This window comes from Mesitornis unicolor, unplaced genomic scaffold (assembly GCF_000695765.1).
Source record: "Mesitornis unicolor isolate BGI_N332 unplaced genomic scaffold, ASM69576v1 scaffold36843, whole genome shotgun sequence".
NCBI classification, from domain to species: Eukaryota; Metazoa; Chordata; class Aves; order Mesitornithiformes; family Mesitornithidae; genus Mesitornis; species Mesitornis unicolor.
Window position 1 is genome coordinate 5,704 of NW_010177340.1, and position 18,765 is coordinate 24,468.

An 18,765-nucleotide genomic window follows, 5' to 3' on the forward strand; every position below is an offset into this window, starting at 1 on the left:
AATGGCAATAGAAATGCCCATTCATCTCAGATGGTTAATAAAAAAATAAAGTCACCAAAAAAAGACAAAAGCCTTCACATATACTTACCTACTAGACCGGAGTTCATTTCTTGGAATTACAGACATGTAAGCATGTCCAGTGGGAGATTAATCTCATTCTAAAACAAACATCTAAGACACGGGGGGCAAATCTGTCCCGACTAACAGCAGATCTGCGTCCTTTCCCTGACACCAAAGCAGCCTTGGGAGCTAACTTAGGCTTGGAAAGCTGCTGGATGGATGTCTGCAGTCAGACACGGGGAATCCTGTACCCTTCTGTGCTTTGACTTCCACTTTTGTCTGTCATGTTTAAAATGGAGCAGGCAGTTTATAGGCCAATGCTCACATACAGAAAATGGTGTCGAACCAGAAAGAGACTTCGCTGTTGGCACAGAATTAACCAACAGGGAGGGAAAATACCATCTTCCTGTTTAGTTTATTCATTTACACTTCAAAGACCTTTCAAAATCCATTCACTTCCAGCAGTATCATTCCACTCCTCCCCAATTCCTCTTATATTCTTGTTCTATACCTTTTTAGTTGTGTGGAAATAATAATCTTGAATTATTAAGAGGAATTTTTCTAGCAGACAATATTATTAAGAGTGATATAAATGAATAAGAGCATCTCTGCTACTTATGTAGGGAGGCACAGATGTACGAAGGCACAGATTCAATACAAGCTGCAGGCTTTAGCGTGTGAGCATCTGTGATCTTTCTGAACTCACAGTGATCTGCTTAGCCCTAGGACCCTGCCATCCCGAGGCAGTGCAGGTCTACATGCACTGCAGTGTCGTTCTTGCAGAGGGACAGATATCCCTGCATACCCGGAAAATTTTGTGCATCCTCATAGTAGCCGAACAGAAGATAAATCTTGTCAGAAGCAAGCGCAGAAATTCATCCCCAAAAAACTGAAGGAAGGACTGATCTGTAACGAAGGTAAAGAAAATTCAGTTTAGAAGTCTTAAGGGAAAAAACAAAACGAAACAAAACAAAATGAGGAAAAAAAGAAGAGGGAAACAAAAAGAGAGGAAAAAAAAAAAAGGAAGACTTGGAGGGGAAACTACTACGAGTTCCCCTTATTGACTATTCTATAAAGGCTGAGCAAGACAGAACAGCATGTGCCTGAGTAGCACACTGAGGCTCAGCTGTGCATCTTTAGGCCTGTACCTATGGACCGGGAGTGGGTCAGCAGCTGGGCAATATCCCGGTTGATTTTTCGAAGGTAATCTTGGCACTTCTCCCACAATCCTCTGCGCATGCTTGATAATCCAGAGACAAACAGGAATGAAAAAAAATTGTTCAGAAAGAGCGTGAAGAGGCTGCCCCGCTGAGACTGGTCTAAAAAAAAATAGATTTAAAAAAAAAATCAATAGACAAAGAGATACATTTGGCAGATGAAACAGAAAAGCTGTCCCTGCCACAGAACAAAGTCGCTCACCCACTGAATTCTGTAACAGGGGAACTACTCCTTTGTGTTAGTTACATCGCCTCTCCTCTTGTATCAGATCTGTGCTCAAGATGATGCACTGACCAGCAATAAAGGCTTACTGGAGGTGTGCATTAACACCACAAGAAATAAGTTTCTCTCATGAGATGTGGAAGGCCTATGTCTTCATTTTGAGCACATAACACGCAGACAAAAGTCCTAACTGAAATAACAGATAGAGAACACTGATAATAAATGGTGAAGAGACGTATTAAACAGTACTTCTTTTTTGTTTAAGCTTCAGCTAAATAACAGGAATAGTTTTGAAACAAATGAGAAGCTTCCACTTCTTGCACATTTTCTCATGATAGCTGCCTAATATCACTCTCCGTGGCTTAAGCGAGATCTTTGTACTTGTCTTTGTGATGGATGATAACACGGCCAATTCCAATGAGAAAGTCTGGAATGATTTATATTTTATAGTAGTCTCAAAGACAGAAAGTGTAACATCTCATTGCCTGTTCCTACTGCAAATGCACCTTCTCAGGGCATACAAAGACAGTGGTTTTCCTTAACTTACCCTCCAAAATCAGAACAGGACCTGAGAAGATTTTGCTCTACACTTGGCATTTGAAAGGTGATACCTTAACCGACTCTGCTTACTTTCTGAGACTAATAAAGCTACCCAAAGTGCTAATCATTGTCATCATCATCATCCCAGCACTGAGCTGGCAATTTTCTGAGTCTCCACCTAGGAGAGACTTTGTCTCCTGGCACTTGTTGAAGCTATCTGTAGAAACAGCACCGTTAGAATAATTTATTTGCCATAAACAGTAACTACACTTTACCATACCATTTCAGGGAACATTAATTCGATTTAGGGATTACATAGTTATGAAAAGCTATCTTTTCCTGAAGAATGGGGGTTGGACTAGATGATCTTTAAGGTCCCTTCCAACCCAACCCATTCTGTGATTCTACGATAATCTACGTTATATTTGTTTCATGCAATGGCAACTTGTTAGGAGATGCAATACCACACGTACCTTGTAATGCTTTTGGATATGCTGTTGGAGAAAGCAAGCACACCAATGGTTGTCCAAATAAGTTTGTGAAATTCTGTAACAGAGAAGAATTTTGAAGTATTGATGGTCACTTTGCTTGCTTTGGAATATTCAGCAGGTTAAGGGCACAAACAACAACTACTACTGACAGAGAACACACTAATGCCCATCACACAGCTCAGCACTGGCAGCAAGACTGACAAGTTGACTTCCTCATAGACCACAGCACAGAAAGAACAGAACCCATTACACATTAAAGAAATTATAATTATCTCATGTCACTGCCACGGTTAGCAGACACTCATTTTATGGAAATACAGCTTTCAGTATTACTTGAAAAAAAGCACGTTCTGCAATAAAAATGAAAACCGTTGGCTTTCAGGTCAAAACAGATGTAGCATCGTTCCTCAATACCAACTGAATTATCCAAAGTCTTTTCTTTCCAGCAGGAGGAACTATTTCTGGTGAAACAGAGGAGCCCAGTGGACAAAAGTTTTAAAATAAGTTTCCTTTAAAGCAAGTATGTCACGACCTGAACATCTGCTATACTGAACCCTCCTTTGACAATACTCGTGTCATGCACTTTTCATCGGCACCTTAAATATCACCTAAGTGTCCAGTTGTGCAAGAATTTCTCCAGAAACCACAAACAACTCCTTTGTCCAGTTTCATCAACGTTTACCCGATAAGAGTCCTCCTGTGCATCTGTCTGGTTAGGTGTCCTGATTGGTAACAAGCATCACCAAGACAAAAAATTAACACATTTGCGCCACCTCATTAGCTGTCATGTGGCTCACCTTAAACCTGAAGGTCTGCAAAACCACAGGAAGTGGAAATGATCACATCTGCATCCTACCAGAGCACACATTCAAACCGTGCATCCACAGCACGAGTGCACACACATTTCTACAGATTATATTCTTAAAATTGGCAGGTTACACATGTAAGGTAGACATCACTTGAAGTGTTTGCTTGTGTAGAATCACCAAAAAGCTCATGTTTAAATTCCTTCTGGCTTCTGCTTAATTCAAGTGAAACTTTCCCTTCCAGGCAGTATATTTCAATTAAATTAGTTTCACTGAATTAATTTAATCTAAGTCTGCTAAATACTGAAGACAGTAATCTAGTCTAATCAAAATGAAACATTTCCCATATCTGACAGAGTGCTGACTAGTCCTAAAACCCTTTCTATTTCATTAAGAGCCCAAGGGAGATTTATAATGCTAGATACTAAGGTTTGGTCTCTAATGAAGAAATAAAGACTACTACCAGGAAGACAGTAACCGCAGGCCAAGCCAGTAATTAGTAAAACTGTACTATAAGGAAGTATTTAAAACTCCAGGAGTCATCCCAGCCATTGCCAGTTTGAACTGAACAGAGACAGCAGGTTACAGGTTCTCAAGTAATGAATGCCGAGTATTTACGAGCAGACTCACGCTAAATTCTACTGTTTGTCACCAGTTAGAGACCAAAGCAGAGCTCCCAGACACCCCATCAGTAAAATGACAGTGCAATTAAACATCACCTGCAGCTGTAAAGCAAAACCAAGGGTCACTCATATCTCAGGAAAGGGATTACTCACTGACAGGAGCTCAGCTCTTTCTGGACTCTGTCCCAGCAGAGGTGAAGTCAACATAGCTAAGTCCTGCAAAGGGGAGAAACTGCCCGGTGTAACACGGAACGTGCTCCTTGGCAGACAGTTGCTCACGGCAGCCGCGACCTCTGAACCACAGATCCACGAGGATAAAACTCTCCTCAAGCTCCCAGGTACCTATCTCAGCTCTTGCCCAGACACAGCTGCTACCATAGCCCAAGCAAACACCACGATTCTCTCACCACCACCACTCCCGATTTCCACAGAAAAGCGCTGTGGGTGTGCATGCACCAAAGGAACAGGAGCATGGCACAGCCTTGGCTTGGTGTGGAGGACCACAGGGAAAACCTGTCCTGCAGTCTGGGTGCTGGCAGCAGCTCTGGATGACGACTGCCCAACCTTCCAGAGCATGGACAGCTCCAAAAAGGATAAAACACTTTTTTGTTTCAAACTGACTCTGTTTTTTTACTTCAGTATTCAAGTTTTCCAACTGAAGCACAGCTGCTTTTTCAAATGCATGCCATATACATCTTTTTCCAAAAAAGAACTACTCATCATCTCCAAAAGAAGTCACTTCACGTGTAAGCTTTACTAAGCTGAGTATTTATACCACATCACTGACAGATGCCTCACTTGCTGGGGTTTTTGTTTTGTTTTGGTTTTTCTAAGACTTTGCATTTGGCCATAATCTTGGGCACCTACAGCTACAGCAAAATACTGACTTAAAAATATTATTTCATTTACATTTACAGTGGTAACTTTCAAGAACACGGCGATCTATATTTAAATGGAAGTGTTAAAAAAAATTCATGGCTTTAAGTAGGTCTGCTGGATTTGCAGTTATCTTCCACTTTCAGCTAAATATACAGGGTAGGAAGCTGTTCAAGTGCCTCTGATTTGACAAACTGGCAAGACACTTCCTGGCAGGACCGACTTTCAGTCATCACCATTTGAGCCCTCCAGAGAGAGGGGGGGATGCGAATGCAGGAGAGCAGAAATGGGCTGCAGAAAAAGATGTGTGAGCAGTCGCTGTTCCTGTCAGCATTGCTAGCAGTGACATTTAAATGTCAGGGTAGCTACTGTCCTATCAGAAAAGATGAGAGCAGCCATGTGGAAAAAAGTCAGCACTGACTTCAACTCCTCCCACAATTGCACAGAACCCCTTTGTGCCAGGGCTCGAGTCCACAAAGCACCTCACAGCACAGCAGAGGACGTCACAGGACAGTACTAGCAGCATGTTCTGGTGAGAAGGAACCCAGCATGTAAGCATGCCCAGAAAGGCAGACAGGAATTTCCAAGGGCTAGAAAATACTGAGATTAAGAGCTCTGCCATCTAGCTTCAGCAAAACAAACATCTAAACCATCCCCACACATCCCTCTGCCCAGCTTCAGTGGCAATAGATTGTGGAGGTGAAGGTGAGCTCCTAAACGCTAAATGTATTTTTTTTAAACAGGGGTCCATGCAGTTTTTTTCTTTCTTCATTCTCTTTTTAGATTCCTCACAATTGTGCCCACACAGTTCTGATCTGGGTCACAGCTCCTAGTAGCCACTTCCATAATCCTGTCTGAAATACTTCCAAAACTCACACCTCTACACTCCTTACACGCAGGCAGAGTTGGACTCTTCTCACACCAGCTGCTCTGTGTGCTCAGCAGATGGAGCACTGGTGTATTTAAACTACTGATGGTCAGTTCCCTGCAGAACAAGGAAAAGAAACTAAGTGGAGGTTACAGTTTTTGCTTACTGTGTACCCACAAAATCTAAAGAAAAGTTACTGGAAAAAAAGGGATGAAAAAGCAGAGGAAAATAAATCCCTACCAAATCCCAATTTTCTCAGAAAGACAAGTAAATCATTCTAATTGTGTTTCCCTCCCTTTAAATGGGGAAAGGAATTTAATAAGAAGCAGATTTGCACTGAAATCTAGCGTGGTGAAGTGAAATGCAGTAGCATGTAAAAAACCCTTTGAAATGCATTACAATACAACAAGCCAAAAACCCTATGGAGAGGCCAGATCGCTATTAAGACCGCAGGTAAAAGTTCCCTAGCTCAGTACAGCACTGTTGTGAATCATACCGATGGCTGATTTAGTACCTCTCCTTGGCCAACAAACGCCTTTAAAACAAACGACACCGCCTGTGGATACTGAACAAGGAACGAGTTCCTCTGGCCACTAGACGTCCCTGTTCCTCCTCCGAAACGCAGCTGTGAGCCTTCACTGTCCTCACTGCACATAATGGAGCTATAAAAAGGAAGACATAAGGAAGTGGCACTTTCCCCAGATATAGCACATTCTTAATATCCCATTCACGAACGAAGTAAATGTCGTAATGCTATCCAGATGCAACCGAGACTGAAAATGCCTGCTTCTCCATTACCAGAATTGCAGATTCCCAAAGGTGGTCTGGCATGGAGTAATCCTACTGAGTCCATAGCACCCTAGGAAGTGGGCTCATTCACCAAGCATACACCACTCCACAGTAACACTGGATGCTAATTTGAGTCTTGGTATTTCCTTGGTTCAGCTACTTTTCAGACACAGACATCTCGTGTTTTATAAGATCAGGCTCAATGCTTTGTCTCTTTTCTGCTGCTTAAAAGCAACTGTGTGTTGGATGACTGGGAAAAAAAAAGCAGATTAGTTATCTCCCTCCCCCATTCACACACACCAAGATTTGTCTTTGGTATATAACAAAAATAAACCTCCCACCAGAGACCTTGGAAATCTTGAACCTTTTTTCCCTCCAGGAGGATTTATTACTTTCCAATGAGCGGCTGTTCATGTGCTTCTCCTTCTTGTTCCTATTCATAGGATCAGATCCTGACTAGCATGCACAACCTCAAAAGAAAAGAAAGACTGAATACAAACTGTTTAAAAAAATAGCCTGTTAAAAGTGTAAGCTAGCTAGGGGTTGACACTGTATCCTACCATATGAACAGCTGCCTTCAGGAGCCTTACCTTATAGGCAACACTGTTTGAGGAGTCCACAATGATAAACAGGGGCTTTCTTGTGAAAGGGTAGAGATCTCCAGGGTGAAGACTGAAAAGAGAAAGGGACGCTTCACAGAGCGCTAGAACTGCTGCAAAACGACGACGGTGCACAGGTTTCTCAGACACATGGATGCCCACGTCCAGATAAAAAGCAAGCAGATTCCCCATGCCCCCATCCTCACAGTCACCCTCAGCGTAACCGCAAAACCAGGGTGATATTCTCTATAACATGGGCTACTGGACTTCTTGGTAGTTCTTTCCCAACAAGAAATGTTTATCTTCTTGGGAAGTCATCCATCACTAATCTGCAGTTTTCCAGTACTAAGGAATTTACCTTAAGTCACAGCAATAGTTTTGGAGTGTATAAATCATCATTTAGAGTTGCATATTAATTTCTAATTGTTCAAATTCAAGCCAATCTACATTATGATGTCCTGCACTGAAGAGTCTGAATTCAAGAGGCTTTGATATATTTTCTCTATTAAAGACAAATTCTTCTGAGTTTTAAGTTGCCACCCTCACAAAACTCACCAGTGCATCTCCTTGTAAGATTGGTTTCGCTTGTGGATAGCATCCCCGTTTATAATATCCCGGTTACTATTTGTCAGAACACCACCAAAATCATACGGACCTACACATGGCAAAAAGAAAGCTGAAATTAGCAGCGGTGACTCACCTCTGTTATGGATTTTATAATTACATGAAAGGGAGGAAGCAACCACAAAATCCCAGAAAACTAAGTGAATGTGAACTACTGTGGTTGTGTGGAGGGGACAGAGGAACGTGGAGGCTTTACTGACTACATATTCCATTTTATGCATTTTAGTAGTTTCGGCATCTATCAAATAGAAACAAGCAACGCAACCTCATCGCTTCTAATTTATTTATTCACTATTTACCCACAGACATAACACAAAAGATCCAAATACTGGCTCTTTTGTTACACTACATGGCAAAAAGATTAAAGCTCATTACACATTTAATCCAGGAAAAGCAATATCTTTGTAAAATTATTAGATGAGCTAGCATATTTTACATTCAGATTTTGATCAAAAAATAAGGCTCAATCAATCAAAAACCCTGTAGCCTCTCGTAAGAGATATAATACTATCATCTGCAGTTATAACACTGCAAAGGGGAGAAGAAAGAGCTCAGAGTACAAATATGCTTCAGTACTCCTAGAGAGGACAAACAGTTTTAAACAGATTTCAAATCTGCAGCAAAGGTTTACTTTTTAGGATTTAAAAACCTGTGATTCTGTATTTGAACACACACAGTCTGGACATGTGCTCCTAAGGTAACTTAAAGAAATACCCTGCTAAGTTTGCACAACTGAGCTACCTGTCTAACTGCTGCTGGAGACCCAGGATGAAAGTAATGGCTATAAAAAATACCAAATCCTACACAAAAAAGAGTGCCAGAGATGCCAGGAAATATTTCTGCCATTAATATGGGTATGAAATGTCACCAACATTAGTAAAATAAAGTATTAGGGTTTCCTCATTCTGTTATACATTTGGAGAGTTGGTTGACTCATATTTAGCCCCCAAATGCAATTTTTTCAGGTTTGAATACATAAGGCACCTTTCCATCTTAAGGGAAGCTTTGGGAATACCAGTTTAGGAACAGAACATACATTAATTTAGCCCTGTTACAAATGTCTCGTGTGATCCATCAAACACAAATGGCTTACAGGCGACAAAGAGTGCAACTTGTAGCTGCTCCCCTTTTTAATAAGGTAGAACTTGTTGGTCTGTGCAGACTACACTACCTTATTAAAAGAACTCAGTCGTAAGTGGATTCATGTAATGAAAACTGAAGTCTGACCATGCAGCTCTTCAGGTGACAGAGCCTGGGAGCCCCCACAGTACGGTACTACGCTGAAACAATGCATGCAGTGAAGTGGACATAACACAGGCTTTAAAGAACACGACTTAGTTAGAACCCATCACCAAGTTGCAGCAGAAAGTAAAATGTTAAAAGCATTTTAAAAAAATCACTGCCACAATCCAAAGCCGCAGGGATTTTTTTTTCCTTTAACATTTTAAGAGCTCTACAAATCATGCATCGGGATGGACAAGGCATGCATCTTATAAAGGAATGCAAGTCTCAAATAGATGAGGCATGTACAATATTTAGGATGTTAAAGACTTTTTTTTTTCCCTCCTTAAATTATATAAATAGAACTTTTGACTGCTTCAGCCAACTTTTACATTGCAGCTGCATCCAAATATTCTGCTAGGTTGCAAAGAACAGGTGGATGAGGTGAGGGGAATTGCCAAAAATCATGAGAAGGGCTTGAATTGTCAGTTAACAAGCGTGCAAATACAACGGTCCCTGCAGCCGCTTCAGCCCTTTTACCACCCACCTCCCGCCCATACGTTCTCATAGCACTGGAGATCGGAAAGAATCACAAAGTGCCATTGCGCCATTTCATTAACTTTGCACTGATGCATCAGCTGAGCCACGTGGTCTTTAAAATTGGTGAAGCTTTTAATACTTCATATGCATCAAAAACTGGGTATGTCCTTTGAAAAGGTCTCAGGTTAGAGCACGCTAATTAAACCAGAGGGAATTAACTACTGTTTGTAGAAAAAAAGGGCATCTTACTAAGTAGACAGGAGAATAAAAATGACTTGTCTTTTAAAAGGAGCTTTGTGACATCTTTCTTGGTCACTTGTCCTGGAACACAAAGAGAATTCAAGCCCTGTTCATGACAGGGAGCATTCCTTTATTGTACCTTCACTATCCGAACGACCTGATGGGAACACGCCCGTGGCAGACAAGTATATCAGCAGTACGCTGTTTGCAGGCAGCTCCTGAAATGCAAATAGAGAGAAGAGCGGCACGGGAAGTAACGTGTAAGTTTATTTTAATATTCGATCATCCCCTTCATTAAACCATTGTCATTTAAGATTGTGCTACTCCTGCTTCTGCCTTCCCTTCACTCTGTTCTTCATACATGTACGTACCCTTCCCCACCACATACAGCCCTTCAAATAGATGGGTGCACAGACAAAAATGAAAACCCATGAGATGTTTGTTTTCTCCCACACAGACGTCTAGGCTGATACCAGAGGTTCAAGCAGCACTAAAAAAGCATCTGCTCCCACACAGACTCTCTGACCATCCAGGCAGATCGGAGGCTTTCCAAGATATGGAAACCAAAAGCTACCAAGAGCCATGCAGACCCTAACTCCCAAACAATTTGGGATCCTAAAGGAAGGTCTTTGTTTTCAATTACTCCAGAGTCTGCAACATCTGCCTCTTCCCCCTGCCCCTTCTCAGCTGGCCAAGCACAGCACATCCAGGTTTCTGTACAGACCTGTAAAATAAATCTATTTTCCTCCTTTCTAATGGGCTGTCTGCATGGGGAAACAGATGCTTTTAATTTCTGCTAAAAGCTGAGCATGCAAGCACCCAAATTGTTAAGTAAGGATGATCTTCCTTAACCTCTCAGGTGTTTCTTTAGTTATTTCTTGAAATAAACTGAAACTTTTTTCTTTATAGGATTCATCTTCTGGTTTTACTACTAAATTCTAAATTGCTGACTTGTACAGTCATAATTAAGCATAACGAGCCTGGTAACTTTAGTAAATTAAAATAAGCAGTGCAACCATTTATAAGAAAAATCTATAAATTTATAGATTACTTACATGGAAGAGAGTGTTGAATAACAGAATAAGACGGGCAGATAAAAATACAGCACGTGCAGGAGAGAGATACAGTTCAAATGGGATACAGAACTGGAGACCTACCAGGTACACAGCGTTTAAAAGTAACAGTTTCTTGACAGACCTCCCTGATTTTAGATTGTGTTTTGCACAACATAAAGTAGAAGAATACTCTTAAGATTTTTCTGTTCTCCAGACCTCTTACCTCACTTATTTCCTATATAATATATATATATAAGAAATAGATATATTTTATACAGGAAACACTTATTTTCATATACATATATAGATATATATAAAAATGTCAGAATAGATGCGTGTGTACCTACACACGCCAATAAAATCACTGGATAAGATTAAATCATATGCAGCTGTTACATTACATGACGTTAGTTAAGGCTTTCCACAGCACTGCCATGCACCACACTCGATACTGTGATGGGTGGTAGGAAGCCTGCTTGCACAGGTGCTGTTCAAGCTTGGCACTGGAGATGGCTGTGTTTTAGCAGGGATATAACAACTGCTGTACAACAGCGAGCTGGGTTTCTGTCTTAAAATTATTGTTTTTCTTTCCCTTAATGACAGTCAACAGATTTGCCTTTATTATACAAATCACAGATATCTATAATATTTCTATCCTCTCTGAGGATCATACTGAACACTTTAAGGCTTCATTATCTTGAAGTATAAAAGATTATCTCAACCACATTTTATTCAGCGTCACATACCACCCTGGATATTTCTCTATTACAAATAAAGTCACCAATTTCACAAACCTTAAATGATGCTGCTAAAAATGTATACAGCTGGCTAAAAGTTGGTTTATAAAGTAGATATTTATGGGGGTTTTCCCGCCTGGCTGGTTTCTCTGTAGACTCCTGTTTAAAAAACAGAAACAAAAAACAAAAGAAAAACCAGCAAACAACAAACAACACAACACAACAAACCCCAAAACTGTATATTACTAAAGCAGTTTCATAACCTCTAAAATTCTATTTATTAGAATGTTCATCTTCAGCGTATTCCCCACACAAACACCTGCCCATGCTGCATTTCCTACGACTACACCGTAAAGCAAGATGCACAGTATGTGAACCAGAACTTTGTATTATCCCTCACTTAAATTTGTTACTGAAATCTTTCTTACTTTCCAAAGCACCAAGAAAAGAGTGAAAAAACTCACTCATCTCAATTAAACAAATGAAAACCTAGGCATCTCCTTTTGCCTCCAGCTGAAGTATTTTTTATGCTTTCTCTGAAGGGGACATTTAACTTTCAGATTATTTAGGAAACCGATGAATTTATCTGGCTGCACGACTGCCAGAATGAAAACAAAGGAAGGGCTGAGTGTATATGGAGAAGGACAGGCACGGCACCCTTTCAGAAGCACCTCAGCTAGACCAGTGTAAACTGTTTGTGAAACGATGCCCAAATATTTGTTTCTGCTATTTCTTCACTACTGAAGGTTTGCTAAGGAGAAAAAAAACAGAAGGGAAAAAAAACCCACACACAGACATTACTTGGATCAAACTCCACAGGCTTGAACTACTCTTTACTAACATCTAGTAAGAGTTACACCAGCTTTACTGCCCTGCACAACGACAGTACTGAAAAAGTGCATCATTCAAAATAAACTGACCAGGTTTGTCACTGAAAGGGAGCTTACCTGCATTCCAGGTTTGTTCATCTGCGATGCTAAATTCATCGGTTCCCTTTCAAGTGCTTGTAGCATTCGGAACATATCAATCGTTAATTCACTGAACTTGACCTGCAAGAGAGTCAAACAGTTTATTCTGCCAGATACAGACTGAGCAGTATTTCTTTGGAATTATCCAGATAAAAGATCCAGCTGCATACCAGACAGACCATTTTCTGTCCTTCAGGGATCTGTCAGTGTCATCTTTGACTCTCTAAAGACCTCTGAATGACTTTTAGAAGAGCTCACTGAGGACAAAGTCTATTTTTCATTGGTCTACCAGGTCAGTTCACTGTAGTGCAAACCCCTACCTCACAAATTACAGACTTTTCTGGCACGTTTATAAATCAAGTACTGAAACCACTATGTACTACGAATTTAGAAAGAATCTGAAAAAGATCCACAAACTGTAGTTGAGATACAACTCCCCTGCTTACCTGAAAAAAGAGCTCAGAGAGAAGTCATGAAGTCTGCACAACTTCACTATCATCATCGTCTAAAAAAACAAGATCTTTAATGTCTGCAACGGAAGTTGCAACAAGCTGGAGTATGTCATGTGTAGGCCTAAGTCAAGCTTTTCCTAGACATATCCCAGGGGCCTCTCGTGCTTGAATGTTGTTAAGAGCAATCCAGTATATGAACATCAATTCTATCTACTTAATTGACATGATGAATACAAGCAGTAAGAGGTCAGTACCACAGGTCTGATATCTAACATTTCATTTTCAACTCTTATTTCTGAGTACCTCTTCTTCTTCTTGCTGCCACTGCAAACATCACAATCAAAATATTTTAATGTCCGCCTCTACTGGAATCTTGATTGTATGATCAGAAGGGAAGTCACAGGGGAAAGACTCTGAGCTCCAAAGATACCCAGGTCCCCGGAATTTCTTTTACCTGGTTGTTGCAGTTCCCAATAATCAGCGCATCTGCAAGAGCAAGCTGTCCCACTATCATTCCCTGCTCTAGCAACGGAGCTCCTGTTTCAGAAAGCCTGTTAGAGGTGATTACAATGGTGTTGTCATCATTTAAAACCATGACAGGGTCTGCCTAAAAAAAGCAACCAGAATAAATCAGGAATTCAAGAAAACATAGAGATTTGCAGTCAGAGACACTGCCAGTGTAACAGACCAGTGCTCCACCGAAGTACACTTTGAAACACAATCAAAACATAAGCAAACTGAGTTGGCTTCCACACCAACAGAACTAGGGCTGACAGTCTCTCCAAAATATGGACCATGTTAACTGTCGTGCTTTCAATTCCACCATTTTCTGAACACCAAGAGCAAAACCAATGAGGTGACGAAGCGCATCTCAGCTTCAAGCTTCTGTCTTCAGTGTGTTAATGACCGGGTCTGAGCTTCAGACACTTTAACAGCTGTCACTGTTACACTACTGTGATCACATTCCAAGGATTAAAACAGTGAGGAACACTATCTCTGCACGTGGACACCTGCTTGCCACGCAGAGGTGGTGACACAGGAACACTTCAGTGAACAAGTCAGAAAATTGAACTTTTAAACTAACAGCTAAAATGCAATGGTATTCTCACCTCAATAAATGCAGCTACTTCCTGAAGAACCAGGTTCCACTCCACCTGATCTTCAGTATTAAAACGATGAGTGTAGTCTTCAATTTCATCTGAGAGCTCCTGGTGTAAAAAGTTCAAAGGTAGACACAGTCATTTCTTAAACTGAGAGCTTAACAGGCAGTCGATAACTTTACAGTTTGGTTAGCCGTGCTGGCCTTTAAAAATAATTTTTAAAAAATAAATTGAGAACATATGCAGCACACTTATGACTAACATGCCAGCCAAAACGCGCTCTTTCAGGAGACAGAATGCCAATGCTACACTGAGTTTTGGCAATGCAAAGTGTCTTTTAAGTAGGCCCAAATGCAAAGAATATCTGGAGTTAAGTATAACTATCCCACTCACATACAGCTATGTCATGGGTTATTACCATAAGCTATGGTTACTAAGGACTTAAATTTCAGCTTACAAGTAACTCGAAATACATCGAGAAAGTGAACAGTATGGCTTTTTTAGCTGCTGCTAAGCTAAGCTGGCAGTTCAAGTAAGCTCAGACACAAAGACAGGAATGCAACCTACACAGAGCTGTCGATAGCAGAGCTGCTTGCAGCGAGGTTGTCAGAGGCTTTGGGAAGCATATGCTGCCAGGAGGCACGCTGTTCCTTTGTGTACTTCAAGGGTGCCTCCCTATCTAGGCTGCAGCTACTGCAATATTTTTACTTGGTGTTTAAACAATCCTATGAAATCATTTTAGTGTCATTATTTAAACAGCTATGCTGCAAAAGCAGCTAACATAGTTTTAATGACTGATATTTCAACTAGAATAGACTACAGTCTATTATTGATTCCTTAATTGTAAGAAAAGCCCCGAAGAACCAACAACCTTCCACCCCTTAGCATCTTTATCCTAATTCCCACATACCTTTACAAGGTCCTTTACAACATCCATTTTGTTAAGCAGAAGGCAAACCACTATAAACCTTGCATAGTAACGCAGCTTCTTAACCACTAATTCAGGCCTAAACACAACAAAAACACCACCAAATTTGAGATTAAAATAGAACAGAGGTAGGCAACAGGGGTAAGGGAAAGGAGGAGTTTAAGACCAGAGCAAGGCTGAACACTCTGCAGATTAAGAGTTCTAACTGAACTCACATGGAGATCAATAGCTACCTGGCTGCTTCAAGGTTTATTCAAAATTGAGTACAAGGACATAAAATATACATCAAGCAAGCCACAACCTCCCCCTTCCCCACGGTCTCCTTATATGAGAACAGGCTTGGGAGTCAGATACAATCGCTGGCTCTCTAAACCTTCTGACAGCTCATGGGCACGGTCTGACCCCACTGCAGCCCATGGCATCACAGCTGGCTCAGAGCTGGCCCAACAGCTAGAAACATGCTTGGTCAATCCTGCCTTGTCTGAAACTGCTCAAGCGCTGAGAGTGGAATTGAGAGATTTTTGAGAGAGAAGGTAAGAGGATCAACAGATATCAGAACAGAGCAGGGAAACTCATCTCTTTGTGGCACACAGTGCATTACACATCAGCAACACTAGAGATGTGCAATTAGTTCAAGTCCAGAGGTTCTTGAAGTCTGTGCAGGAAACTCCCTAACTAACCTTCTGCATTTATCTTGATGATGACTTCAGATAATTTCTTCTTTAACTTTAATGAGGGAACCCAGGTTTACTGGCTAAAATGTAAGATCAGGACACAGAACCAGAACCGAGCTCTCTACCTACTCTTATTTATATCTATGTTCTTGGCAGGCAGCACATTTTCTGCATTGCCACAACGCAGCCCTGCTCTGAGTGTACCTTTCTCAGTACAGTGTCTTCAAAGGAAGATGTTATGCCTCTGAAGCTCTTGGACCTTGTCCCAGCCAGTTACAGAGGGCTGTTGTACTACAGCACTGATTGATGTTCCCCTGAAAAGCCTCATTAGGATCAAACAGGTTCCTCTACTTCAGCCCAACTGACCTATCTTCCAGCCACAGCATAGCAGGTCCCAGCACTGATACTGCTCAGGATTTAAAATGACAAAAATGTGGAGGTAACAGCTTTCTAGCCAAGACCAGATAATAGAATATTCTTCCAGTAATACCACAAAGCCCTTATTCATATGGAGGTTTTTAATCATGGCAGAAGGATTAAAAGAAACTTCCTTCAACAACACTGATTTTACCCCAGTTATGCTCCTACAGTTTATAGTTATTTGCTGCTTTCATACACCGTTCCATTCTTGAAAAAACAAGGCATTCGTTCAGACATACCTGTCTTCTTTGTTGACTTGGGAGTAGTACGACCTCTGCCTAATTGCTGAGTAGAAGGAGAAAGCTTCATTGAGATAGCTGGTTTCGGAAGTGCGCAGGCTACAGAGGGAGAACCAGATTAGCTCACTGCTCCAGATGGAAATCCATGCCAAACCCTCCCTTCCTGCCCCCCAACCCATCTTGTGCACTGATGGCAAAACTCCCTCCTCAAGTAACTCCGTATGAAAGCCAAACTCTCATTCTTTGTGCCTGCTGGGAAGACAGATTTCAAAGCCTGGATTAGACTACAGATAACAACCAAATCTGCCCATCTTGTGCCCATGTGTACAGGTGACAGGTTAACTGAAAACTTTAAAGGAACATGAAGCTCCCAACCGTGTAAATCACACTTTTGCACAGGAGTGAAATGCATGGAAGACTTAGAGATGCTTTTGAGGAAGGAGATGAGTCCTTAGGCAGTATCAATGTTAGCAGCAATGTGGCGTCAGGATCACAAGCGACTTTCTCTGCGGCACCCCTGTGCAGTCCCAAGGGCCCTTCTCATTCAGAAACAGGCCTCGTGACTCAACTGATACACTGATTTCTCCTGACTGAGTATCCAGATGTTTGACAAGGAGCTGCCACTAACACCACAATCCCCTACTGAATCCTTTTCTGTGCTTACTTACTAATAATGGTAATAGAGCTGCCCAATCTTGGAAGCAATCTCCCCAATTTGCCACCGCTTCAACCCATACCGATTGTCCAATACTTGTCTATTTCGCAAGAGAGAAAACAGAGATTAAAAGGCATTCCAGAATTTCTCAAAACATCACACCAGACAAGACAAAGAGCCACTGCAGGGCCAAATTCAGCTTTCATTACTGGTGTGGCGTTCCCAGCTGCAGTGTCTCACACAGCCAACAGCACCGCGCACACGCAAACACCCCCCGCGCCAGAACAAGCACCATTTATCTTGAAAAAAACTTGCGAGAGTGAGACATGAGTATGTTGCACAAAATACACCCAACAAAAGGTCACAGCTTCCCAGGAGAACACTCAGACTCCGCAGCCAATGTAAGGTGTGAAAGATCAGAGCCCACGCTGCAGCGAGATGCTTCACACCATTCCAGGTGGGTCTGCACTGCAGAAGCCATCATCCCAGCTTCAAATTGGTAGTATATTAAAGCAACGTGCATTCAAGTAGGGCAAAAGGTTTTCTTAAAAAAGTCACACTGAAAACTCTGCAATATTTTAATTCATTAGACTGTGAGCACTGCAGGAAGTGACATTTCCCCCCTTCATGCTTGAATAACACAGGGAAATCTCGATCTTAACTGAGGCCCCATGGCACACCAGAGATTAAAGTTGCACTTAAATCCACAGAACACATCTGCCTACAACATTCCCTTACCGATGCTGCTGCTGAAACTTCCAGAGTTTGGTGTAAACGTCAAACGTTCGCCCAAAATAGGATTGCCACTGCTTCTGCCCATACTGAGGTAAATCCCTGCAACAGACAAGGGACAAACACAGAGTTAGGGAGTGGGTTCCAGTCAGCCCAGTGTGACAGCACCATATTTGGGTCAATGTCAGAATTGCTTTGTTCAGATCTGACTTGAAATGCTTTATAACTCTGCACCCACAACTACAAGAACCATGAGTCCTGCTGCTTGTCAAAACCTGCCCGCACTGGAATCTGCAAGGAAAATCCTGTTCAGCTTGTAGGAAATACATGTATCAGGATCTGACCATAGTACATTTAAAAACAAGCCACAAGACAAATATTAATTTACCATGTATGCAAGAAAAGACTGCATATGCATGTAAGCGCAAAAGAAAGAAGCGTGTACTGGGAGGAGGAAGAAATTCTTCAGCGCTGTCTCCTAATTATTGCTTCCAACTTTCAGACGAATTCTGCACTTACTTTTCAAATGCAGAAGGATCAAAGTTATCAGTGTTAATAAAGGTCCCATGCATTTTGAAAATCTTCTGAGTGATTGCCTACATTTAATCACTGTGTGGGGAAGCAGAGAGCCCATGTCTCACACTGCCTGATCTCTGCAAGCTCCACACTAAAAATAACACCACTCCAACATCAAACTGAAGGTGCACAGCTTAACTAGGTTTTTGAAGTAACACTCTTCCTACTAAGACAATAACCAGACCTTCGTATGCAAGAACCGTAATTCCATCACTTGTTCAAAGAACAGCAGAATTATTTCAGTTATTCCAGTGTCTATCACCAGTCAATATCCACAATCCCTCATATCCTACCCCAGAGTGCTTGTCCAGCCCTGCAGACCTCATACAAAAGGTGAGTTAACATCAGTCAAGTGACTGGATATGTGCAGAAACATTGGTATTTATGGACAAATACAGTCTAAAGGGCAAAAAGGAATCCATGCTCTCGAACCCATGGGAGCACACCTTTGTCAGGGTTCCTCAGTCATAACAGGTTCTCAACAGCATCAGAAGAACAAGCCTACAAGAAAC

General features: G+C 41.5%; 1 protein-coding gene across 1 annotated transcript in view; it reads right to left on the reverse strand.

Annotated features, from left to right (window-relative positions):
- SCAI (suppressor of cancer cell invasion) overlaps window positions 1-18,249 on the reverse strand; it is a 19,144-nt gene extending 895 nt beyond the window's left edge. Inside the window, exons 1-15 of the mRNA XM_010182056.1 lie at window positions 18,197-18,249; window positions 17,684-17,779; window positions 16,959-17,045; window positions 16,291-16,389; window positions 14,940-15,036; window positions 14,039-14,137; window positions 13,384-13,536; window positions 12,457-12,558; window positions 11,567-11,668; window positions 9,857-9,935; window positions 7,648-7,747; window positions 7,084-7,165; window positions 2,514-2,586; window positions 1,209-1,379; window positions 866-966 (exon numbers count right to left, since the gene is read on the reverse strand). Of these exons, the coding sequence (XP_010180358.1) occupies window positions 866-966; window positions 1,209-1,379; window positions 2,514-2,586; window positions 7,084-7,165; window positions 7,648-7,747; window positions 9,857-9,935; window positions 11,567-11,668; window positions 12,457-12,558; window positions 13,384-13,536; window positions 14,039-14,137; window positions 14,940-15,036; window positions 16,291-16,389; window positions 16,959-17,045; window positions 17,684-17,779; window positions 18,197-18,249 (1,494 nt within the window). The remainder of the gene's footprint in view (window positions 1-865; window positions 967-1,208; window positions 1,380-2,513; window positions 2,587-7,083; window positions 7,166-7,647; window positions 7,748-9,856; window positions 9,936-11,566; window positions 11,669-12,456; window positions 12,559-13,383; window positions 13,537-14,038; window positions 14,138-14,939; window positions 15,037-16,290; window positions 16,390-16,958; window positions 17,046-17,683; window positions 17,780-18,196) is intronic.
- Window positions 18,250-18,765: the final 516 nt, after the last annotated feature.